This window comes from Leucopleurus acutus (genome assembly GCF_964270905.1).
Source record: "Leucopleurus acutus genome assembly, chromosome: 10".
In the NCBI taxonomy this organism is placed as follows: domain Eukaryota; kingdom Metazoa; phylum Chordata; class Mammalia; order Artiodactyla; family Delphinidae; genus Leucopleurus; species Leucopleurus acutus.
Genome location: NC_139153.1, coordinates 42252437 through 42279323, shown reverse-complemented (window position 1 = coordinate 42279323; position 26887 = coordinate 42252437). Strand labels below are relative to the sequence as shown.

Genomic DNA, 26887 nt, shown 5'->3' with positions numbered 1-26887 from the left:
TTGCAAAATCCAAAGAAGTCCCGTGGGGTGGATGGGGAAGGGAGGTGGAACACAAAGAATGTTTGATGGATTTCTTTTAAACCTAATTATTTAAACAATGCATAGAGCATGGTCACTCTACATACCTAGCCCTAAAGTGTATTTTTTTTTCCTAAAGTGTATTTTTTTTAAAAACTGTTCATATATTTTATTGCACTTGGGTTTTTTTTAACTGACTCAATTCTTAGATATGAAATTTCATACGAGAGAAAAGGACAGACTGAAAATGCACATGTAGTCAACACGTAGATTTAACTTCATATCCTTTTTGTGAAGAAATAAAATATTAAATATCCACCATTGAAAGCAGTTATACTCCAATAAAGATGTTAAAAGAGATAAAAATAAAAGGGATGCTCCTATATATTACTAAAAAAAAAAAAAAAATTTTATCTTTGAAGTTCCACTCATCCCGTTTCATTCCCTCTTTCCCTAGGTAGAAAGCTTTCTTCAGTTTTGCCACATGGGAATATAAGTGTGTGTGCATGTGTACACGTTCAAACAGTCCTCTTTTTGCACAGTTCCTATATGCATGGATTTCAGTTACCACAGTTTAGTTAACACCAGTTCCCAACAACACAGTTTAAATTTCAGTTCCCATGATATACTGACTAAAGAATTAGCTCACCAAAGATGAAAGTGCAATAAAACAAAAAATGACGACTCTAGAAGTGAAATTCAAACTGAACATGAATAGAGTATAGAAGAAATAGCTGATGGTGGGAATAAGAGACTCTGGATACGCAGCCAGAGGTCTCAGTGAAGGTAATGTTATTGACATAAATGGTCAAGTGGTTGTGATGAAAAGGTTGAACGTGTCCCAGAGCAAGTGATGCCGGTAACAAACTTCACGTTAAAGGAACTCACAGAAGTGTTTCATGATGTTAATAGTACAAAGGATTAAGTGTTAGAAGCTAGTTCAGGCTTAGATGTACGACAGTTCATCAGGGTGTAGAAAAGATGGTATCATAAGTTACATGATGAGAAGAATGCAAGCACTGTTCAGGCTACTCTTGATAAATTTTGACCAGAAGTGAAATATTTTTAATTATCAGTGTTTCAAATTACAGTATACTAAACAACGTTTTACTATTTTTTCATCTCCCTATACATTTATAACTTACAGTAGGAGAGTTTTTAATGTGTTGATTAAAAAAATTTTAAGTCACGAAATGATCCTAACTTTCCTATTGATTATTAAGATAGTTTAAGATTAAGATAACATGGTCATTTTTATAGTCCCACCCTATCATGCAAAGTGAAGATTGCCTGTATTCATATTCAAACAATATCTGTTTTTGCTTGCAGTATATTTTAAAACTTACATGAATGGCATTAACCCTGTTCTAGTTTTTGAAAATTACTTTCTTTAAGTCAACATTATGTTTAGAGATTCACATCTGTTGAGTACTTGTTTTCTAAATGTACTTTATTTATAGTATTTGCTTTTTAAAAATTTTAAGCTGTATTTTTATTCCCAGGATTACAAAAAGTTTGTTTTTAAAAGAAAGCTAATTATTCTAAAATATGTATCTTACCTATGATAAACATTAAAAAAAAAAATCAGTCCTAGCACTATTGTCTTATTGACTAAGTAAAGCTGTAGAGTATGGTTTTTATACTTTAAACTTAAAATTTCTTTCTTACTGTATATATATCTATCAATATATTAATAAATTAATTCTCTATGAGACATGATAATTTAAGGCAATAAAAATGGTTGTTTTCATTTAATAGCCTAGTAATATTTACTTGAACAGTTTCTTCTTTATTGCTATAGTTTGTTTTCAGGCTATGTAACTAATTTTAACATTCCTTGCTGTATATGCTTTGCTTACTTATACCTTTTGTTTTTTTACAAAAATGTTGAGGCCAAATTAAAAATTTTGTATGTAGATTCGTAACATGAATTAACATGTTAATCATTTGCTAAACATTAAACAGTAACAAACATTAAAAATTATTTTTTGAAACAAGGATAAAAACAAATGTCAATCTTGGTATTCATTGGGAAAGCCAGCTAAAATGATTATCAGAAAATAAATAGATATACTGCTTTTACTGGATGTTCCTTTATTGCTTATTGAAGTATAATTGACTTACAATATTATGTTAGTTTCAGGTGTACAACATGGTAATTCAGTATTTTTATGCATTTTAAAATGATCACCATGAGAAGTCAAGTTACCATCTGTCACCATACAAAGTTACTAAAATATTATTGACTGTATTCTGTATGTTGTATATTATATCCCCATGACTTACTTATTTTATAAATGGAAGTTAGTATCTCTTAATCTCCCTTACCTATTTCATTCATCCTTCCTACCCCTCCCTCCCCACTGGCAACCACCAGTTTGTTCTCTGTCTATGGGTCTGTTTGTATCATTCTTTTTCCTCTTTTTAATTTTTTTTTATTGGAGTAAAATTGCTTTACAGTGTTGTATTAGTTTCTGCTGTACAGTGAAGTGAGTCAGCTATACCTATATCCCCTCCCTCTTGGACCTCACTCCCACCACCCGCCCCTATCCCACCCATCTAGGTCATCGCAGAGCACTGAGCTGAGCTCCCTGTGCTATATACAGCAGGTTCCCACTAGCTAGCTATTTTACACATGGTAGTGTATTTATGTCATACCTAATCTCCCAGTTCGTCCCACCCTCCTCTCCCGCCTGCTGCCCGTGTCCACATGTCTGTTCTCTATGTTTACATCTCTAATCCTGCCCTACAAATAGGTTTATCTGTACCATTTTTCTGGATTCCACATATATGCGTTAATATACGGTACTTGTTTTTCTCTTTGTGGCTTACTTCACTCTCTATGACAGACTCTAGGTCCATCCACATCTCTACAAATGACCCAATTTCATTCCTTTTTATGGCTGACTAATATTCCATTGTATATATGTACCACATCTTCTTTATCCATTCGTCTACCGTTGGACGTTTAGGTTGTTTCCATGTCCTGGCTATTGTAAATAGTGCTGCAATGAACATTGGGGTGCGCGTATCCTTTTGAATTATGGTTTTCTTGTCAGTGTCTTACAGTTTTCTAATGAGGGGTCTTTTACCGCCTTGGTTAGATTTATTCCTAGGTATTTTATTCTTTTTCATGCAGTTGTAAATGGGATTGTCTTCTCAATTTCTCTTCCTGTTAGTTCATTGTTACTGCATAGAAATGCAACAGACTTCTATATATTATTAATTTTATATCATGCCATTTTATTTTTATTTTTAAAATTTATTTATTTTATTTTTGGCTGCATTGGGTCTTTGTTGCTGCATGTGGGCTTTCTCTAGTTGCGGCAAGTGTGGGCTACTCTCTGTTGTGGTGCGCAGGCTTCTCATTGCAGTGGCTTCTCTTGTGCGGAACGTGGGCTTTAGACATGCAAGCTTCAGTAGTTGTGGCACGTGGGCTCAGTAGTTGTGGCTCGCAGGCTCTAGAGCGCAGGCTCAGTAGTTGTGGCATAGGGGCTTAGTTGCTCCACAGCACGTGGGATCTTCCCGGACCAGGGCTTGAACCTGTGTCCCCGGCATTGGCAGGCAGATTCCTAACCACTGCGCCAGCAGGGAAGTCCTATTCTACTAGTTTTTTGGTGGCATCTTTACTTTGGGGTTTTCTATAGTATCATGTCACCTGCAAACAGTGACAATTTTACTTCTTTTCAATTTGGGTTCCTTTGATTTCTTTTTCTTGTCTAATTGCTGTAGCTAGGACATCTAATAATATGTTGAGTAAAAGTAGTGAGAATGGGCATCCTTGTTTTATTCCTGATCTTAGAGGAAATGCTTTCAGCTTTTCACTGTTGAGCTTGATGTTGGCTGTAGGTTTGTCATATATGGTCTTTTTTTGTTTTGGCCCTGTCACGTGGTTTGTGGGACTTTAGTTCTCCGACCAGGGATTGAACCTGGGCCCTCAGCAGGGAGAGCACAGAATCCTAACCACTTGACCGCCAGGGAATTCCCTGGTCTTTATTAATAATGTTAAGGTATGTTCCTTGTATACCCACTTTGTTGAGAGGTTTTATCATAAATGGATATTGGGTTTTGTAAAAAGCTTTTTCTGCATCTATTGAGATGATCATATGGTTTTTATTCTTCAGTTTGTTAATGTGTATCATATTGATTGATTGGTGGATATTAAACTGTCCTTCCGTTCTTGGGATCAGTACCACTTGATCATGGTGTGTGATCTTTTAAATGTACTGTTGGATTTGGTTTGCTAATGTTTTGCTGAGGATTTTTGCATTTGTGTTCATCAGTAATGTTGACCTATAATTGTCTTTATCTGGTTTTGGTATCAGGGTAATGCCAGCCTCATAGAATGAGTTTGGAAGCATTCCTTCCTCCTCAATTATTTGGAATAGTTTGAGAAGGATAGGCGTTAACTCTTCTGTCAATGTTTGGTAGATTCACCTGAGAAGTCATCTGATCCTGGACTTCGTTGGTAGTTTTTTGATTACTGATTCAATTTCGTTACTGGTAATAAATCTGTTCATATTTTCTGTTTCTCCCCGATTCATTCTTGGGAGATTGTACGTTTCTAGAAATTTATCCATTTCTTTTCGGTTGTCCATTTTGTTGGTGTACAATTATTTGTAATAATCTCTTATGATCCTTTGTATTTCTGTGGTGTTGGTTGTAATTTGTCCTCTTTCATTTCTGATTTTAGTTAGGCCCTACCTCCTTTTTTCTTAATGAGTCTGGCTAAAGGTTTATCAATTTCTATTTATCTTTTCAGAAAAACAGGTCTTAGTTTCATTGTTCTTTTCTGTTGTTTGCCCTGGGGTGTCCCGGCACTGGTGCCGGCCTGCCGGTCGGCAGGTAAGCCCCTGCACTAATCGGCCAGAAGGAGGACTCCAAAAGGGCACTTGCTAGCACCAGTGTCCTCGTGGTAGAACAAACTCCCTGAGACAGCTGCTGCCAACATCTGCATCCCCAGTAGCAGTCCCAGTTGCCTCCTGCCTCTCCAGGATGCTCACAAAGATCACTAAGTGGGTCTGACTTAGACTCCTTTTAAATGCCTCCATGCTATAGGACTTGGAGCATGTGAGATTTTGTATGGGCCCTTGAAGAGTGGAGTCTCTGTTTCCTACAGTTGTCCTGCTCTCCTGCACACAAACCCTTCTGGCCTTCAAAGCCAGACATTCTGGGGGCTTGTCTTCTTGGTGCAAGATCGTTGGCCTCAGTAGCTGACGTGGAGCTCAGACCCCTTGCTCACTGGGGAGAACCTCAGCAATTGTGATTATTCTCCCCATTTGTGGGTCACCTACCTGAGAGTGTGGGTCTTGACTATACCAGGTCTCCACCCCTCCTACCCATATCATGGTTTCTTCTTTATATCTTTAGCTGTGAAAAATCTGTTCCACTAGTCTTCAGGTTTCTCTCATAGATAGTTGTTCTGTGAATAGTTGTGTTTTGGTGCACCTGTGGGAGGAGGTGAGCTCAGGGTCTTCCTGCGCTACCACCTTGGCCACTTCTCTCTCTCCTGGACTTTTCTTTTCAGTCTTTGCTTTTTTTTTTTTTTTTTTTTTTTTTGGTAAAGAATTCCATTTTACTTCCCAACTAGCCCAAACCAGTAGTTTCTTAGGAATGAGGATGGTATTGTTCTCTCATTATTGACTCTCTGTTACTGGGCCCCTCATGAATTTATGTTTTTCTTCTGTCAAATGAGGATAATTAATGCTAAACTAGCAAGGGGTTGCTGTGAAGATAAAGGAGAATCTCTGTAAAGTGTCTGGGACACAGTAGGTCATAACCTAAGGTGGTGATGTTGTGTTAAAGTAACTCTTCTGCCCTTTAAAGTAAAAATTGTGAAGGATACCAATGGGAAAGGAGGTCTCCCTAATCAGTTAATATAATACCCTATGGTGTGGAGCATAGTCCATGTATCAGGAACTGTCCCAGGTCCTGGGGAAATGGTGAGCATCCTGCCCAGTCTTTGAGCCAGTGGCATTTAACAGGGCTGAACTTTCAGGTTTTTATTTTCACTCTTTTGTCATGTTGATAGATTCCTTTTCAAGTACAAGATAGACTGATTATTTGCTCTCCTTTGTTTACAGTTACAAGATAACAAAACTTTCCTAGCAATGATAAACCATGTCTTGAGTGTGGATGGATTTTATTTTTCAACGACATATGATTTGACCCATACTTTGCAGCGGCTGTCTAACACTAGTCCAGAATTCCAGGAAATGAGTCTCTTGGAAAGGGTAAGCTTAATCTTCAGTTATTATTACTTTTTTTTAATTTTAAGGAGCTTTTCTCTATTTCATCCATAAAATACGTATTGATTTTTCTCAGTCCTGGCTCTATCAGGATCATGTATGGGGCTTTGAAAGTATACCATGTTTCAAACAGACATCTCATTTCCAAATTCAGGACCCCAGAATCTGTGCATGTTACACAGACAGGATTGAGAACCACAGGGGTCCATTTTTAGAAATCTAGCTTAAACATGAATGTTGGTAATTTCCTAGCTCTCTGTGTTCTGTGTTGTAACAGTTATTAGCATTAGCAACATAATTGTACTTGTAAAATTAATGGTCTAATGGTTGATGTTCTTTCTGCAGTGGTGCTTTTTATACTTTTTACAAGTAGAAAAGTAAAAACTTAAGAACTTGATAAATATGCTTTTGTTTAGGGTGGGGTTTTTGGTTATTTTATTGACTTAAGTGTATCTTTAAAACTGGACCTCGGGTGATTTCAACATAAAATTTCTGCTGTTCAGGAACCTAGATAATTGCTGCCTTGATTTTTTGTTAGCAAAAGTAGATACATTTAGGGGACAGACAGCATTTAAAAGGCTGCTGTCAAAAAAAAAAAAGTTGTCAGTTATCTGTTAGTTTGGACCATACGAAATTGCCACTAATTGACCATATTTGACCAATAAAAATGATCATTTTATATAGCTCAACCTATATCTTTTTTTTGTGGCTGCATTGGGTCTTTGTTGCTGCGTGTGGGCTTTCTCTAGTTGCGGCGAGCAGGGGCTACTCTTCATTGCAGTGCACAGGCTTCTCATTGCGGTGGCTTCTCTTGTTGCGGAGCACGGGCTCTAGGCGCGCGGGCTTCAGTAGTTGTGGTTCGTGGGGTCTAGAGCACAGGCTCAGTAATCGCGGCGCACGGGCTTAGTTGCTCCGCGACATGTGGCATCTTCCCGGACCAGGGATCAAACCCGTGTCCCCTACATTGGCAGGTGGATTCTTAACCACTGTGCCACCAGGGAAATCCTAAATCGATATTTTAGTTGACTGGCTTTTTAAAGACTTTATAGTCTAATTTTGTAAGATTATATGTAGGCTTCAATGTAAGTTTAGACGTAAGCTAAGCAATGAAGAAATTTGGCTTTTAACTGCAAAGAGACTCTTGCTTTTTTGCTACAGTCTCCATTCGGTATGAAATGTCTCTCAGATGCCTGCCATGTACCAGGCACTATACTAGCCACCGGCCACACAGGATGAAAAGACATGCCCCTGCCTCTCGGGAGCCTGCAGTCTACTGGGGAAGTGGAAGTCCAGGCAATCACAGAACAAGGGACAATTGCTGTCACAGAGCTAGGTACCCAAGTGTGGTGGGATCCTGAAGGAAGGCGGGACTCACTCTGTCTGGGGGAGTCAGGGACGACTGTACAGAGGAAGGTGATTTTTGAGCCGAGACTTAATGATGAATAGGCCTTATTGATCAGGCGGCAGTGGGAGAAGGAGGGTTCCAGTCAGAGGCAGTGGCAATATTAGGCTAAACTGAAGAAGAAGCCATCTCATCTGTTGGGATGGGAGGGAATTTTTTGTCAGCTAATCAGAAGAGTCAAAGTTACCATAACTTGGGGAATCACAAAAGTGATAAGTGAATCATATATACTATAAACATTTTATCTCAACTTAAAACATAAAATTTTACATTGGTCAATTTTTTGATGTAGGATCATAAGCTTTTCTTTGTTTTTGGTTCCTTGATTCCTAATTGTCTTTCCTGTATAAATTATATCCATAATGCTTTCCAGTTTGAGTCTCTTTAAAGATTTTGACACTTACAGAGCAGTCTGTTAGCAGAATACCATATATTTTTACTATGTTTCTCCAGTCTTTTATAGTTGCCATTTTTACTCCTAATTCAACAGAAGTTTTGTTTTTAGCAACTTGCCTTTTATCATGTTCTGTTGTAAATCATTCAACTTTATAGAAAGATCAGTTTATTTTTAAGTCATATTTCATTGATTTATAAAATAGTTAAATTATGTTATGAATAATAAGAAAAACTGGCACAAACTGATTGGGAACACACAGTCTGAATCTCAGGAAGTGTACCGTTCAACTGGTTATGCCTGAGTGCAAGAGCCACTCCTCGTGACTTTCTGCTGGGGGGTGGGGTGGGGACAGGGGAGTGTCCGTTGCTGTGTTTTATAAAGAGAATGAAGAGAATTGGTTAGTCTACTGAGTTGTTGAGGGAGTTTCTTCTGTGTAGTTTGAAAGTCAGAGTGGCCAAAGATGAGAGCAGAGAGTTAAGTAGGGGTTGCCAGATTCCAGGACTGGTTAGGCCATGTGAAGATTTGGTTCTTTAGATGACTGTGAGCCAGTGAAGAATTTCCAGCAGACAGGAGACGTGTCATGTTAGACAACTGTTGGCAGCATGTGGAGGAAGGGTGTGAAGGGCCAGGCTAAGGCTTGAGGCTAGGGAGGCTGTTTTAGTAGTTGGGATGCAGTCAGGTGTTAGCCAGGGGTGGTGAGAATAGATATGTAGAAGAGGAAATGGATCTGGAGGGGGATTTAGGACTCGGTGGTTGATTAAATATAAGAGAAAGAGCCTGTGGGGACTGGCAGGTTTCTGTATGGGCCAGCAGCACTGGCTTGAGGCAACGAGACAGGGATAGGGATACCCGAAGTGTTCTTTTTGCCGCATGTCAAAGAGACCTGCTCCTAGCCACCAGGTGGAGACATTGATTGTTATACTTTTTTTTCTGTAGAAACTCAAATTGGCAGGAGATACTGAATATTAATTTTAAAACTTCTCTCTTAGGCAGACCAGCGGTTTGTATGGAATGGTCATCTTCTAAGAGAACTTTCTGCTCAGCCAGAGGTAATGTACACTAAATAAAACCAGCTTATTTGTTACAGTTCAAGTTTTAATTGAATACATGTTATAAAATGGCTACCTAATCGCCAAGGATTTTGGTAAAGAATTCTAATTTAACTCTGTTTATAACTTACGGACTTTGATCCGATCTACCCTCCCACATCATTGTAGGTTGAAGAAGCCTAACTATTTTACTCAGATCTTCTATAGAAGCCTTAAATAAAGAAAAAAATACCTCAGTATAAACACATTGCTTTCTATAAGTGAGAGAGAGAGAATGGGTCTTGGTAGATGAATAATGTTAGAAATCGGGCCAGAGCTAATTCCCCAGGCAGTGGAGAGCTTTGCATTTGTCTTCCTATGGGAACCTGACTCCCTTCAGTCACCCAGGATAGAAGTGCAAAGGTGTCACCTTCCTCTGTTCTTGGTTTATACAAATGAGATGTAAACAAGGAGGCCACCTAGGAAGCAGAATGTATTGAATCTAGGTAAACAGATTTGCCTAATGGCATTATCTCTTGGCATTTGCTTTGCTTTTTTGGGAAAAGTAGTTTAAACTGCAAACCATTAATGTGGAGATATCTTTTCCCTGGAGCAGTGAACTTGTTGCCGGCAAAGACTGAAAAGGAGGGAGATAAACATTCTGCAACTTCATGTAGTTTTATTAGTGTTCCAAAATCTGGAAATGTTCAAGCCCAAATGATTGTAGCACATACTTAATTTTTTTTAATTAAAAAGACAATGTTACACTAGAGAAATGTCTTTAAAATTAAAAGTTACCCATAAGCTTACTACTTTGTTTTATTTGTACATTACCTCCCCATCTGTAAATATATTTTATATAGTGCTTCTTTTTGTTTATTATTTTTGAAGTATATTTATTCCTAAACATAACATACATCTTCATTTCAGGTCCATCGGTTTGCTCTTCCGGTATTATATGGCTGTATCCTTACATATTACTCTTTAGTTTTCTAGCAGCCTTTATTTAAATATTATTAGAATTTAGATTTAAAGACAGTCTCAAATATTACATGAGGAGAGTATTTTAGAATTAGTAGAAATCTCTTGATAATAATATCAAACCATTAACATAAAATCTTAGAATACTGGTTGTAAATGACCATTTTTTTTAATAGAATAAACTCTTTAGACTGACTAATGCTCTCTGGGGCTGGTGTTTTAAAAGAAGAAATATGTCCACTGTGTTTTGGCTTTATTAGACTTTGTATCAATAAACAAGAATAGTTTTAGCCTATTGAAAATTTTCCTTAGCAATTAAAAAAGTTAGACTTAGGAACTAGGGTAACCAGCAAGTTGGAGAGGAGAATTACAATTAAAAATTATATTTTTCATTTGAAATAGCCACAGAAAAATGAAAATACATGGTGTACAAAGAACGATGCTTGGGGTGAGGTGTAGTACAAATACAAAATGAGTAATGGTTATCTAATTGTAAGTTCATTTTTAAAGCTAATCTTTATCATAGACATCATAATAAAAATAGGGAAGCAAAGTGAGCTGGCTGTTAAGGGGTAAGCACAATGTGCTGATGAGTGCCTATAGTCAGGACTCTGCCCTGCAGAAACTGAGGGGATCTTTCTATCACATACCCACAAAGAAGCTTATTAACTAACACACAGTCTGTGATTTATTTGTTCATTATGTTAGTATGATTTCCTTAAATTATTATGCTTGTTATACTTAAAAACAGAAAAGTAATGCAGGAAACATTTTCCACAGTTGTGGGGGAATAAAAATCAGAAAATGTCAGGATAAAAGCTCCTGTTTATTCTGGTTTTTGTTTTTGTTTTTCCCTGGAGCTCTCTAAGTTCTCCTAAGGATAAAATAATAACAAGTGTACTATTTAGGTAGTGCTTTAAGGGTTTGGGCCAATTGTGTCTATGTGTTTTTTTAATTCCAAAATGAGATTGTGAATGGGCAAATAATAACAAATGAGATTATAGAACACTTTTTCTAGGTGATTTTAGAAAGTTTATCTATTTAGCTTTAAATCTGAAGTTTTACATTGGCTTTTGTTTAGTGTAGCTTTTTGACTAGACCTGTCCTCAGATGTTTCCTGTACTTAGAGATCGGCAAGAAAAAAGGGCCCAAGGCGGGAGTGTGACTGGAGCAGAGAATGGACAGGGAGTAGGAGCTGTGTTCAGAGAGGCTGCTGGACCCACATTATGCAGGGCCTTAGAGGCTTTGTCTTTTACTTTAACTGTTAAGGGAAACTATTGGGATTTGAGTAGAGGATTGTCATGGTAAGACAGGATCACTCAGACAGTGATGTAGAGAATATGCCAAAGGTGAGCAGGGGAGGATGCAAGGAATAGCTAGGAGCAGTTGTAGTAATCAGGATGGAGGTGATGTTGCCTGCGACCAGGGCGGTAGCTGATGGTGATGAAAAATGGTCAGGTTCTAGATATGTTTTGAAAGTGCAGCTAAAAGGATTTTCTGACAAATTATACATGGGGAATGAAGGAGGGTTGAGTATGAGTCTTAAGATTTTTGGCCAGAGTAAGTGGAAGGAAGCCATGCATTGTGGTGGGGAAGAGCCAAGGTGGAAGGCAGGCCAGAGTATCTGGACTTCTATTTGGACATGTTGAGCTTGAGATTTCTGTAAATATCCAAGTAGAGATTGTCAAGAAGACATAGATTAATGGAACTGGAGTTTAGGAGAGAAGTCCATGTTGGAGATGTAAATTTTTTTTTTTTTTTTTGGAGACACAAATTTGAAAGTCCTCAGGGTATAGATGGCATTTAAAGCCGTGAAGTGGGATGAGATCATCAAAGGAAGAAATGTATATAGAGAAGAAAAAGGTGTGGAGAAAGAAGACAGCCTGAAGGGGGTTCTAGATAGTGAATAAATGCTAGAGCCACGGACTACAGGCCTCAGGACAAAGGACTTCTGAAGTGGAGGAACCAAAGTAAGTGAACTGAAAGGACGAGTCATATAGAGTTACTCTAAGATTTGAAGTTGGAAAAATGAACCAGCAAAGGCAAGTGAGGAAGAGAAGAACCAACCAAGTGAGAGTAGTGTCCCAGAAGCAAATGAAAATAAGGTTTCCAAGCAGAGAGTCTCATCAGCTGATATGCTGCTGGTTGTTTAAAAATGACCATTAGATTGAGAGTCCGCCTACCGATGCAGGGGACACGGGTTCGTGCCCCGGTCTGGGAAGATCCCACATGCCGTGGAGCGGCTGGGCCCGTGAGCCATGGCCGCTGAGCCTGCGCGTCCGGAGCCTGTGCTCCGCAACGGGAGGGGCCGCAACAGTGAGAGGCCCGCATACTGCAAAAAAAAAAGAAAAGACCATTAGAGAGGGAGGTTATGTTCCTGTTTCCCCCACTTCTCCCCAAATGGGGGCTGTTACCAGATGCTGGGAAGAAGGATTTTGGAGAAGGTGGGAGCACAGCCACATGCTGGAGCAATGTCCTTGAGTGTGTGAGGGGGTGGGGTCTAGTACACAGGTCGAAGGCCTGACATAGACAGCTTATCCACCATCCAGCTCATCCGCCCTAGTAGAAAGGAAGCAGCTATGGTGGACGTGGAGGCTAGTAGGTAGATAGATGTGGTGGGAGCATGTGGATGGCTTTTATTTTCACAGTGAAATTGGAAGCAGTGCCATTAGCTGTGAGTAGTAGCTGGAGGTTGAAGAGAAAGTGTGAAATGGGCATCCCCAAGTGGGAGTGCATGGCCCTGAGAGTCACTAATTGATAAAAGATTAGAAGTAAATACATCGACATTTTTAAAGTTGTGTCATGGTGGTGGGATTCTGCATGATTTTTCTTTTTCTTTCGTTCCTTACATGCTTTTGGATGGATATTCATCTTGTAATCAGAAGAAAATGATTCATAAAACAGACATATTCCATGCTATACTCAGTTCTCTCAGAGGCAGATCCATGTCTGATTCATCTTTGTGCCCTGCTCCAAATGAATGAATGAGTAAATACGGCTTTGGAGTCTTCTCTAGTACTGTGGTTTTAAAGGTTTGTGAATTGGGAGCTCAAGATGACTCATTATTAAGTCTGATGATACCAGGTGATAGAGAGGGATGAATCACAAGAAATTCATATTGCTAGTATCATTTGGTACCACTATTTTGAAAATTATTTGGCATTTCCTTATGGATTTACCAGGCCTTCCCCTCTACATACACAATACATTTATACAGGAGGTTTTTCAAAAATGTTTACGGCACCACTGTTAGAGCAAACTCTGAGCACCACGAGTTCCATCAGCAGAAGAATTAGGGCTGTTGTGACATGGTTCTTATAGATTGCACACAACAATGAAGAGGACCAAACTACTGCTTCATGCAGTGCAAGGATGACTCTTAGGTACTTACTGGGGGCATAAACAAGGACTTGAAGTTTTTTAAGAGTGTTGTGCCATTTTTATAAAACTCAAAAGCAAGCTGTGTGTTTTCACGTCATGGTTGCATATAATGAAACTAAGAAGGCAGGGGGATCGTCTCCACAGGGCTTCTGGGGAAGAAGGCAGTTGGATGGGATGAAGAAGGAACAGATACTAGATTCAGGGCTTTGATACTTTTCGCAAGTCGGAGGTAGGTTTATAGATATTTATTTTATTATGCTCTTAATGCTTTATAATGGATGAATCAAATTACATTAAGCAAAATGTTATGTATAGGAAATAACCATAGGGCAAACCCAAACCTATGAGGAAGAGAGAGATACATTCTGTTTCTGAATAATCTTTAATTTACAGTTTGATCTGTAAATCTTTATATACTTAGCAACTGTTATTGGTAATTATAATTATGCATATAATATAAACCAGTAGCTTAGTCTTTTTCCCCCTTTTTTTCCATTTCTTATTGGAAGGTTAATCTATTTTAAATGTATAAGTCTTTCATTCAAAGATTTTTTTGTGATGTGGTTAATATTTAATTCTTTACTTTCAGAAAGTGGTTGAGACTATCTGGGAAAGGAAATCATATTATTTAAATAGAAACACTGTAATGAACCACTTAAACACACTGACTGTATGTCATTATAGGGTTACTGACTTGACAAAACTTCACAATCAGTACTAAAGGGTTGTGAATATTCATGAGGAACCAAAAATTTGCATATTCTCCTTTTTATTTTCTAAAGGCAGAGTCATTCTTACTAGGGTAGATAGATTCAAATTTCATTTGAAAATAATACATATGATTTTGCAATATGTTATATTTTTCTTAATGTAGTTAAGTTATTACTATGCACTCATGTTCTATTAATGGAAAATACTTTGATTGGATTCTCATCTCGAGGAGGAGTTGTTTCAGAGCTGGTGTCCGCTATTATGTAAGAGGTGAGATTAATTTTGTCAGCACGATTTGGTACTGGGTTATATCTATCTCTAATTAATGTTTGGCTCATGGTAACATGAATGTAACCTTTTGTATTTTATTTGTTTCATTATCGTTTGATAGCCTTGCTAAATATTTATCTCCTGCTTCATTATGATAATTAGGTAGGTCTTCTGTACTTTACTCCAGCTACTGTAGTTACATTGCAGATGTTAATGAGACACTGTAGGCTGCTTCTTACTGCTTTAAGAGGAATTGATCATGTTATTTGCTGGATGTCTGAGAGCACAGCTGAACTCACTATAGTTTTCAATAACCTAAACTCATATGAGAAAGTATTTTCTTATATTGCTGTTGGTTTCTTTGCATGTATAAAGCTAGACATTTGACCTTATGCCTTCAACTTTGAAGATTTACATTTGAGCATTTATTCTTTAGGCTTTGTGCTAACAACACGCTAATTTGCTTAAACGAAGCTTTTAAAATCTGTATTAGAAGTTACTGTCATTATGAAAATGAGTTTCCCGAACTCCGTTTTTTTTTTTTTAAGCCAGAGTATATCAGAATAGAATCCTATGGACCCTTAGGTAAATCATAGAAGTTTTGGACCAGGAAGTTGTAAAAGTCATTTGGTTAATCTCCTTTAGTATAGGTGATATAGCAGAGGAAGAAAGACATTTAGTTAGTGACCTGGCCAAGATCACACAACCAGGATTAGAGTTAGCAATGCCCTTGTATCTGGATTTTCTTGGATGGAGTCATATTTTTTAATTAAAAGTTTTGAATTGGTAATGCAGTCACATAGATCAGGCATCAAAGGTATAAAAAGATATGCAGTTAAAAAATATTTCTCATTTCTGGCTTCATCTGCTGCATCTTACCTCCCGACCAGCTGATCTGTTGTTAGTTTACTTATCCTTCAGATAATTTTTATGCTATTCCAAGTATGTTCTCCTTCTTTTGCAGACAGTGGTTGTATACTGTGTACATTTTCTTGCACCTTGGGTTTTTTAACTTAATATATATTGGAAATCGCTTCATAAAGATGTCTCGTACACTCACTCGCTCTCACACACACACAATCTCACTCTTATTCTCAATCTCACTTTTTAAAATAACTACTTTAAAATAACTAAAATATTTTATTTATTTAAAATAATAAAATATTATTCCTTAATGGGAATTCTGGACAGAACCAAGTATAGCCCATGCTTCTGACAAGTAATTTTAGAACGTACTGAGAAGGCATTTTATTGCTGATTTGACTATAATTTTTTTCCCTTCTGTTAATATGTTAACAGAAACACTGATGTTATATGTTACACCTCAAAATGTTATATGTTTTAGAAGTACGTCAGATAGAAAGAATGTTAAGAAATATTTGAGATCATTAAAAATCTGTTGGGTTTTTTTTTTTTTTTTGTCCTAATTGAGTCAGGGACTCGCTTGAAAGTTGCCTTTGCTTAGCAAGCTTTTCTTATGTAAACAAGATAGTAAGGTAATGCTTCAAACATTTGAAAGAACTAACCAAACCAAGGCTAAATATTTAAGAGCAGTGCTTTTCAAATTAGTTCTTTTGGGTATATTCATGGAGTTGTAGAAATTGTAGGATCATATAGAGTTTTTGTGCTTTCATTTTGGTAATTAAAATTATACGCATCTGCTGGACCATTTGCATCGTTATAACAAAATACTGTTAACGTAATGGCCCACATTTGCATTTAATATTGTGTTTAATGGTTTTAACTTCCAAAATTGGGATCTATGGGTATACTGTCAGAGGTTTTTGAGAACTTGTTTTGAGAAACACTGTTTTAGAGGGATTGTGTATATAAACAATTGATATATTAAACAGCAGCCAACATTATTTGTTTGTTACTAGGTCGTTAATACTACCTTTAAGGCTGTTTAAGTGAGTGAGCTTTGTGAGCTTTCTGATGGTGGACTATGCATTTGTTTGAAATTTAGTTTTATAAGTACTTTTCCACTAATTTGAACTGACTTAATTCTCTTCAAGTTAGAGTGAATTAGTGAGTTTCTGATGTTTTTCTTATGTAATAAATATAGTTAATTTTTTTCCAATTCAGGAATTGATTCTGAAGGCCATGCAGCTAACTTTGTAGAAACAGAACAAATTGTGCACTACAATGGGAGCAGAGCTTCATTTGTACAGGCAAGTTAACGTGTCTGTTAGGCAGCCAGCCAGTTGGTCTCTTCTACTTGGATTGTAATTTCCTGACATATTGTTGAAATTTCTCTCCTTTTTAAAGTAATATCATTGTCTACAATATGGAAAGAGTTCACCCCAAACAAGGATATTCCATTAATACCTGGCACTCAGTTGCCGACGTTTTCTGCCCTTGAATTAAATCCCTAAAGGAGAGGGTAGGGTAGGAGGTGCAAGGGTTATGGAAATGGAGCCACTGGTCTGCTTAACCCCTTAGACTTCTTCAGGGCAGTGATGACAGGACAAGCAGCTGGCTTATGACTGACTTTACCTGCCTTGCATTCATTGTGACATAATATCTGGGTTGTGGATCACTTACTGCTCCGGAGTATTAATGGCTAAAAATATTTTTAAGTTCATAAACATATTCTTTTGAGAATGAATAAAGCAATTTCTAGTTTTATTATAATGCCAAATTATATACCAGATGTAACTTGGTAATTTTTACTTGTAGATAAAAATTGATTTATTTTAGAATTTAGGAGAAACACAACTGTCTACTACACAAGTGCATGTATATAAAATCAGAAAAAGTCCTTTCCAAATGCATGCCCCAAAATACAAATTTTAGGAGCCAGTATGCATGGATTTCTTTCATAGTTAGTAGATTGCATTTTTATTTTTTCTTTTGCGGTCATTGATATTGTATATACCGCTGACAATAAGGTGAGAAAAACAAGTTTGTGCGTATGTTTCTTTTTACATATCTTTTCTTTTCTTTTAGACTCGAGGATCAATACCACTTTACTGGTCTCAAAGACCAAATCTCAAGTACAAACCACTGCCACTGATCAACAAAGTAGCAAATCATGTGTGTATCTTCCATGCTTTTTTCATTGGCTATAAATAGAAGCTTAGTGGCATTATAGTTTGCGTATAGAGCATGTATTTATTTCTTATAAGTCAGACTTCAACATCTTTGAGGCCTTTCTCCTTGGTTCTGGCACTTAGCGAGCTTATAAACCAAAGGGCTGTGTATGTGGCATGTTAGAAATGTGGAAAAACAAACTGACACGGTAAATTTAGATTTTAGAGATCTCAGTAAGATTTTCAGTCTTACACTGTTTAGAATATTTAGTGTATTCTGTTTGACATGCTCAGAAATAAAATAGTAATATTGTAGCTCAGAGTAGAATGGCTTATAGTTACTACTCACTACATGGTATTTAGAATATCTAGAAGACATAGTCCATCTTAATGTCATTCTTTTGAATATAGAGATAGGACATTTAAGGAGACACTTTTTTAACATCTTATAAGTATTCTTATAATGTAATCTGGTAAAGTATATAACTCTTTTTTTCCCCCTCTCTAGATGGATGGTTTCCAAAGGCATTTTGATTCACAAATAATTATTTATGGAAAACAAGTCATAATCAATCTGGTATGTTTCTTACATTTTGGGGGGAATAAAACCTTAGCATCCTTTTTTTTTTAACAAAATTTATCATTTTAACATTTTTAAGTGTGCAACTCAGTGGCATTAAATATTTTACAGTGTTGTGCAACCGTCACCACTGACCATTTCCAGAACTTTTCGTCATACCAGACAGAAACTCAGTATCCATTAAACAGTAACTTCCTATTATCCCTCTTACCTCAGCCCCTGGTAACTCCATTCTACTCTCTGTCTCTATAAATTTGTCTATTCTGGGTATCCCATATAAATTGTATTGTGTAATATTTGTTCCTTTGCTTCTTATTTCCCTTAGCAGAATGTTTTTGTTTATGTGGCTCCAAGTTACTTTGTAGTGTCCTTTCATTTTAACTTGAAGAACTCTCTGTAGCATTTCTGGTAGGGCAGGTCTGGGGATAATGAACTCCCTTAACTTTTGTTTATCCAAGAATGTCTTAATTTCTGTCTCATTTTTGAAGGACAGTTTTGCCAGATATAGAATTATTGGTTGACAGTTCTTTTCTTTCAGTACTTTAAATATATCATCCCATTGCCTTCTAGCCTCCAAGGTTTCTGAAGAGAAATTGGCATATAATTCTATTCAGAATCCCTTGTATGTGATGAGTCCTTTCTCTCTTGCTGCTTTCAAGATCCTCTCTTTGTCATTAAGTAGTTTGATTATAATGTGTTTGGTGTGTTTCCTTGGGTTCGTCATATCTGGGGATTGGGCACTTCTTGGATTTGAAGATCTATATCGTTCATCAAATTTGGGAAGGTTTTTTGACATTTTCTCTTTAAATAATCTCTCTGCCCCTTTCTCTCTCTTGTCTTTCTGGGACTCCCATAATGAATATGTTGTCTGTTAGATGGTATCCCAGAAGTTCCCCAGGCTCCATTCAATTTTCCGATTCTTTTTTCTTTCTGCTGCTTCAACTTGATTATTTCTTTTGTCCTATACAAGTTTGCTGATTCTTCTTTCTTCCTGCTCAAATGTGCTGTTGAACTCTAGTGAATTTTTAATTTCCATTTTGTACTTCTCAGCTCCAGACTTACTGTGTGGTTCCTTTGAATACTTTGTTTCTTTGTTGATATTCTTATTTTTTTCATATATGGTTTTCCTGATTTCCTTTAGTTCTCCTGATTTCCTTTAGTTCTTCGTCCATGCTTTCTTTTAGCTCTGAGCGTATTTAAGACAGTTATTGTGAAAGCTTTTTGTTATTTATTTATTTATTTAAAAATTTTAAAACATTTATTTATTTTTGGCTGCATTTGGACTTTGTTGCTGGGTGCCGGCTTTCTTTAGTTGCAGCGAGCGGGAGCTGCTCTTCATTGTGGTGCATGGGCTTCTCACTGTAGTGGCTTTTCTTGTTGTAGAGCGTGGGCTCTAGGCACGCAGGCTCAGTAGTTGTGACTCGAGGGCTCTAGAGCACAGGCTCAGTAGTTGTGGCGCATGGGCTTAGTTGCTCCAAGGCATGTGGGATCTTCCTGGACCAGGGCTCGAACCCGTGTCCCCTGCATTGGCAGGCGGATTCTTAACCACTGCGTCACCAGGGAAGTCCTATTTATTATTTTTTTTTAATTTAGCCACGCCATACGGCCTTCAGGATCTTAGTTCCCCAACGAGGGATGGAACTCGGGCTGCGCCAAGTCCTAACCATTGGACCACCAGGGAATTCCCTGAAAGCTTTTTATAAATAAGGCTTCTGCAGGGATGGTTTCTATCAATTTATCCTTTTCCATTGAATAAGCTAAGCCTTGTTTTCCTGTGTTTTTTTGTATGCCTTATGATTTTGTTGTTGTTCTTGAAAACTGGGTATTGGATGTTTATAATGTAGTAACTCTGGAAGTTAGATTCTTCTTTCTCAGGGGTTTGCTATTGTTTTATTTTGTTTTTGTTTTGATTATTGAATGCTGTAGTAATCTATTTGTTTTGAGACTTTTCCAAACTATTTTTGCAAAGACTGTTCCTTGTTGTGTATGCTCACTGAAGTCTCCGTTCTTTTAGCTTGTTTTCAGCTAATGTTTTGACAGAAATTTCCTTGAATACAAGGAACTGAAATAGACAAAGGAAAAAACAAAAAAGAGAGAACAACCCCATCTCCTAATCTCTGCAGACTGCTTCTGTGTTGGAGCAGTCCTTCGCTTATTTAGTTAGGCTTGCTCTGAACGTAGGGATTAGCCTGAGGTGAAGGCTTAAGGTCTTTTCAGGACTTTTCTGAGCGTGCATCTTGCTTGGGTATGCATACGGCTGTCTAAAACTCTCCGTATACATGGCTGCTTTTGAGTATCCTAATTTCTCAAAGAGTGTCACCCCAGCTGCTTCTGCAGGCTTTAGATGGTCTATTTTATGTCTCCACCTGAAATATCTTGCCCTAGGCGTCTTGGTTTATAGTCCTCTTGTAGCTTATATGAGCAGTGTGCAAATAAGGTCTGGCCTGCTCCGATTTGTGGAGGGGGGCTGAGAACTGTGTTGCTGCTGCTTAAGCTAAGATCGTCATTGCACTGGGGAAAGGATGAGATAAGGGCAAGAAAAATGCTACAGAATTGTCCTACTATTTTGAGGATGGCTTTATCTTGATTGGACATTTGTCTGGTTGCTATAAACCTTTGACTTTTCTAGAGCTCCTACGAAGTTGGCTTAGACAGCTTCTCTTTTTTCTGATGTTTTTGTGAGGGTATAAGAGCTTAAAGCTTCCTAGTCTGCCATTTTGCTGATGTCACTCTGTCCTTCTAATTAAACTTAAAAGAAAGCTATGGTGGGACTTCGCTGGTGGCACAGTGGTTAAGAATCTGCCCGCCAATGCAGGGGACATGGGTTTGAGCCCTGGTCCGGGAAGATCCCATATGCCGTGGAGCAACTAAGCCCGTGTGCCACAACTACTGAGCCTGTTCTCTAGAGCCCGTGAGCCACAACTACTGAGCCCACGTGCCACAGCTACTGAAGCCCAGGTGCCTAGAGCCTGTGCTCCACAACAAGAGAAGCCACCTCAATGAGAAGCCCGCGCATTGTAATGAAGAGTAGCCCCTGCTCGCTGCAGCTAGAGAAAGCCCGCGTGCAGCAATGAAGACCCAACACAGCCATAAATAAATAAATAAATAAACAAACAAATATTTTTTTAAAAAGCAGGCTGTGGTGTTTTTAATTTTTTACAGGTTAATCAGAAGGGCTCAGAGAAGCCACTTGAACAGGCGTTTGCAACAATGGTGTCTTCCTTGGCAAATGGAATGATCAGGTACCTCACTAGAAATCTGTTGTAGGTATTTTCACAGTAGATGTGCAATGCATATATACGTAAGTACATAGATCTCTCTAGATGTATTTCAGTTGTTGTTTTCAAAGCATGATTTTGTTAGCTTGAAATTTTCTCTGGAATAATTCATGTTGCAGAATAACTTCTTAACAGTTGAATTTTAATTTGAATTTTGTAGAAGTTTAGCCCTTGATTAAAATCCTCTCCTTGAGGCTTTGTGTCGCTCTGCCCATTGGGTCTTGAATTTCAGTTACTCATGCTTGTTTGGTGTGGTCTGCCTGGTCCTGACCTCCACACGAGCTGGAGCAATTTACTGTTGCATGGCGGCCTTGTCTGGAGCAGCAGCTTGCCCTCCTGTAAGGCAGCAGGCAATAGTTACAATTCTGTGTGGCCTTGTCAAAAGAGGGGGGATCCTAAAACATAAACAGTTGCCCTGTGGAAATGTGCAGGGTAATGAGTCAGCCCATTTGGAGCTTCTGCATTAGGAAACCGGGGTAGGAGGTGGGGATATACTGTGGTAGGAAGTGGTCACAGGCATTGGGGGAAGACTTTAAAAGAAATGGTACTCGGTTATTTGGGAGAATTTTTTTAACCTCTGGAAAATTTTAAACATACACAAAAATAGAATGATATAATGAACCTTTGAGGAAGAATTTAAGCCTATTGTCCAACTCAAAAACTCTAGCAAATTTATCAGACCCTTACTCCATGCCCATTTCTGCCTTCTCATAGTGGAACCTGCCCAAACACACTTGGATGAGTCAGAGAAGTGATTCCTATCCGGGATGTGCCTCAAAATCCTCAGAGGAATTACTCAGAATATACCTAAGAGCTGAAAAACCAGCATCACTGGGTTTAGAGTCCAACATGTCTATTCTGGAAAAAGTCTATCTGCTGCCTCCTTTGTACACCCCTGGTTAAGCCCCTGTCTGTGCTTCAGAGGGTTTCTGTAGGTATACTCATCTCCAGAGTTGCCTCTAGTGCTTGTAGCAGCAGCTAACTTTGAGAACTTGAGGCATAAGTCAGAGTCTAAAGTTATGCCCTTGGTGTTCCAGGGCACTTGGAGGTTACATACTGCTTAGGAATAAACACCCTAAAGCTATTGTTACCAAAATATAATGATGTAAGACATTCTTAGAAGATACAAATGTAATTTTAACAAATGTAATTTTAGAAGGATACAAGCTTAAGAATCCAAGTGCATTTATGTGCTAGTGAGCCACTTAAATTTTTCAGGCAAGTCTAGAGCTATGGTCAGAGCACTCCAAAAATAACTATCACACCACCACTTCTAATGGAGCTGCCTTTGAAAATGCTTCCCCCCACTCCCAGTCTTCCCAAAGTCTGGCGTCACAGTTGGCTAACTTCTGTTTTTATACTAATTTCTAAGTACCCCATTCTCCCCTGAGATAACCATTGAGGTGATAGAGCCCCTCTCTTGACCTGCTGGAAGCCCTCCCTTCATTGATGTCCCTTCGGCCATTGGAGCCAAGGCTCCATGAGAGCAGACACCTAATCTGAATTTAACTCTGTAGATGAGAGTGTAATGTTCTTCTAGTCCTCCTCCTTTATGACTTGACTTGATCCCTGAATAGGAAGTTGGGTAGAAGTGGAATGTGTGAGAATCTTCATGTACCCCGGTGCCCAGGTTCTCTTCATTCTTTCTTCCTCTCTTGACTTTCGGGAGTTGGTTAATGATGTGTTTCCCCCTCTCAAGGGGCAGGGGCAACATTTTCCAGCTCATAGTAGGGCACCTTCACTGTTAGATATGTTCTAACTTTGAGATTTATACCTCTTAAATATTAGATAACTGAAAACAGCCCATTACAGATTGATGGACAAGAAAATTCTCTCTACCACATGTATGTGTGATGTATGGATAGTGATAATGAATATTTTGGTAGGATGAACAGTAACTAACCAGAATGGGGACCATCCTGCTTCTGTTCTTCTCACAGCCCCTAATACACAACAGGCAGTCCAGTCCTCCTTGGACTGAATCGCATTTGACCATTTTGAACATCTTAATTGATTTGAAAATCAAAAAAAGACCCTATTCTTTGCACATGGGGGTAGAAAATAAATATTCAGTAGATATTCAGTTGGAAAAGGCTACTTTATATTAACATGCCTGATTGCTGTTCCTGAGCTCACTTCTGTAGCATTTCGCTGGGCTTCTTTACTCCTATCTCAGGTCCTCTAGGAAAACATGTGAAGATAGAAGAGAGAGTGTGTGTATTTTTTTCCTTCAGTAGATATGAGCATGAGAAGGTGGGTGTGTCTGTGCATGCCTGCATGCATGTGTATATGTATAGTGGTAAACCCAGAGTGAAGGAGGCTCTACTGTTCCCAGGCGATGTGTATGTAGAGAGGAGGATCAGCTTATGAAGGTATTATTAACAGAAAGAAAATGAATAATCTTTAGTCACTTTCTGAATATCTTTTCTTTTGGTAGATATATTGCCTTTGACTTCCATAAGGAATGTAAAAATATGAGATGGGATCGACTAAGTATTTTATTGGATCAAGTAGCAGAAATGCAAGATGAATTAAGGTAAGATATGTTATTTCCCTACAGAGGTTGAGGGATGAGGTAGGTGCATATGTTAAACATGTATATTATGCATTATCTAACAGGCTTATAGATATAGTTCACTAGGTTGATAGCACTTGTCTATACCCTCATTTGTAGTTTTTTTTTCCCCTGAAAGATGAGACTTGGTAATTTTTAAATATTTAAAAATTCTTAAAAATGACCCAAGTCCAGGTATTTTCATATTTTTATGTATTATCTTCTACGCATTTACAAATTTTTATATAATTGAAGTTAGTTTGCTACTGTTTTATGTTCAGTTATTTTCACTAAACATTTTATCACATTTTGTCATTAGCCTACCAGGTCTTTGTAATGATAGCATTTAATGGCTTTTCTGTGTTCCATTTTGTCATAGTACAGTTTCAGTTAAATGCTTTTCTTTGCATCGGGCATCTGGTTTGTTTCCTTTTCTCTACCATGAGAGATTGTGCTGCAGTGAATCACTCTGGGTATAAATATATTTTTACTTCTGTTAAACTGTTTCCTGAAATAAATTCTTGAGGGTAGGATAATGGATCAAAGGGTCTGAATATCTTCATGGTACTTCTCATATGTGTTTACAGTGTTACTTACTGTGTGGGTTCATATATTCGCTGTACTCTATGCACATGTCAGTCTTTACCTATTTTTAAAGCCAGAAGTAGGAATCTGGAAACCAGTCTCATTTTGTTCTGCCTGCGTAGTTCTAATGCACTGTGTAATTTCAGTTACACAGTAACATAGTAAAACTTCTGTAGACACTTGCTCAGCTTTTTTTTTTTTTTTTTGCGGTACGCGGGCCTCTCACTGCCCTGGCCTCTCCCGTTGCGGAGCGCAGGCTCCGGACGCGCAGGCTCAGCGGCCATGGCTCACGGGCCCAGCCACTCCGTGGCATGTGGGATCTTCCCGGATTGGGGTACGAACCCGTGTTCCCTGCATCGGCAGGCGGACTCTCAACCACTGCGCCACCAGGGAAGCCCTGCTCAGCTTTAAAAAAAAATATTTTTATACATATTGTCATCAGCTATAGTTAATTAAATCTGCTTTTTTTTTTTTTTTTCTCTTCTATGAGGTTTTGTTTTGAGCATAGCTAGTGAAGGGGGGTTGACCTATGTGATTATTGGGGTAGAGAAACCTTGTCAGAGGGGTTACTTCCTTGGGTTTATCTGTTAATTATTGCCCCACAGAGTGTAAGAAAGAAGGGAGCATTGACACCAGAATCATTGTCCCTTGCTCTCACTGTGTTCCACAGGGACAGTAGACATTTCACCTGTGACTTTCAGATGACCTCTCTGCACATTTGTTTCCAGGGATTTTGGGGGAAGTGGAAAGAATCTGGGCTTTGGGGTCCTACACAATAAGTTTGAAATCTCAGTTTGCCTCGTATTAGCCATGTGACCAAGGAGCAAGTTAGTTACCTTCAAATCTTGATTTCTCCATCTGTAAAGTGGAGATAATAATACTTATCTCTTAGACTTGTATAGTTTAAGAAATAATATTTATAAAACATGTAGTATTTAGTTTATAAGTACTAATGGGGTACCAACACTCACATGCACTCTATATATACATACTCTAATCGAACTTCACCAGTTTGGCATGAACCTCATGTAGAGTTTTAGTCTAAACACATTCTTATAAGCCTTTTTTCTTTTTCTCTGCCACACCTCACAGCATGTGGGAACTTAGTTCCCTGACCGGGGATCGAACCCATGCCCCCTGTATTAGAAGCACGGAGTCTTAACCACTGGACTGCCAGGGAAGTCCCTTAAGCCCTTAATTTTAAGGTCATGATTTTTAGCCCTTGGTGAATCTATTGTGTTTCTCCCTCACTTTTTGATTTTGGGGAGTAATTGCAATAAAATTAATATTATCTAGTATTCATTGTATTCTCTGTCCCATACACTCTGGCTAAGCACTTTATATGCATTTTACATTATCTCATTTAAACCTAAGAGCGGCCTAATGGTGATGCTGTCATCTCCATTTCATGGGTGAAAAAAATTTAGGCTCTGAGAGATTAGGTTAATTACTTAAAGTTACACAGCTAGTAACTTGCCTGAGGAGCTAAGGGTAGCAAACCAGTTGTTTGCTGCCAAAGTCCATGCTCTTTACTGCCACACTGTGTCAACATTGTCAAATTTTTGAGTTCATAGAATAATCTGAACAGATTGTTAAAAATGACAGAAACACAGGAACTGGTAACCATGGTTGGCTTCAGTGCAGATATCTGGGTGGTTCAGGGGAGAAAGGAAAACGGATTTTTCAAATAATACCCTATTATACCTTATAAATTTAGTACTATTTGCATATATTACCCTTCTTTTTTAAATTAATTCATTTATCTATTTATTTTATTTTTGGCTGCGTTGAGTCTTCATTGCTGTACATGGGCTTTTCCAGTTGCAGCGAGCGGGGGCTACTCTTCGTTGCAGTGCATGGTCTCATCACGGTGGCTTCTCTTGTGGAGCGCGAGCTGTAGGCACGCGGGCTTCAGTAGTTGTGGCTCGCGGGCTCTAGAGCGCAGGCTCAGTAGTTGTGGCTCCCGGGCTTAGTTGCTCCGCAGCATGTGGGATCTTCCCGGACCAAGGCACGAACCTGTGTCCCCTACATTGGCATTCTTAACCACTGCACCACCAGGGAAGCCCTATTACCCATTTTAAGAAGGGATTTTAAAATATTTTTAATGCACAATATCCAGCCCTTGCTTCAGAGAGTCTTACTCAGTTTATTTCAGGGCCAAGCATCCTCATTTTTAACAAACATCTCAGGGAATTCTGATACAGATAGCACAGGGGACTGTGCTTCAAGAAATCCCGACATAGGGGGCATAGGTGCAATAATTATGTCAAAGGAAAACCTCTTCTGGCCTTAGGGAAACACGGTGATGTCCATAGCCATCTTTACAATACTCCCAACTGTCCCTTTTCACATCTCTTGGGTGAAGTGACCTTGATGCTACAGTTGTTTTGCGATAGGGGCTGTCTTGCCTCTTCTGTTCAAA

General features: G+C 38.3%; 1 protein-coding gene across 1 annotated transcript in view; it reads left to right on the top strand.

Annotated features, from left to right (window-relative positions):
* SACM1L (SAC1 like phosphatidylinositide phosphatase) overlaps positions 1-26887 on the top strand; it is a 57732-nt gene that overhangs the window by 21422 nt on the left and 9423 nt on the right. Inside the window, exons 5-13 of the mRNA XM_082847693.1 lie at positions 6102-6251; positions 9055-9114; positions 10024-10057; positions 14335-14436; positions 16522-16607; positions 17386-17472; positions 17977-18045; positions 21211-21290; positions 23764-23862. Coding sequence (XP_082703819.1) covers positions 6102-6251; positions 9055-9114; positions 10024-10057; positions 14335-14436; positions 16522-16607; positions 17386-17472; positions 17977-18045; positions 21211-21290; positions 23764-23862 — 767 coding nt within the window. The remainder of the gene's footprint in view (positions 1-6101; positions 6252-9054; positions 9115-10023; positions 10058-14334; positions 14437-16521; positions 16608-17385; positions 17473-17976; positions 18046-21210; positions 21291-23763; positions 23863-26887) is intronic.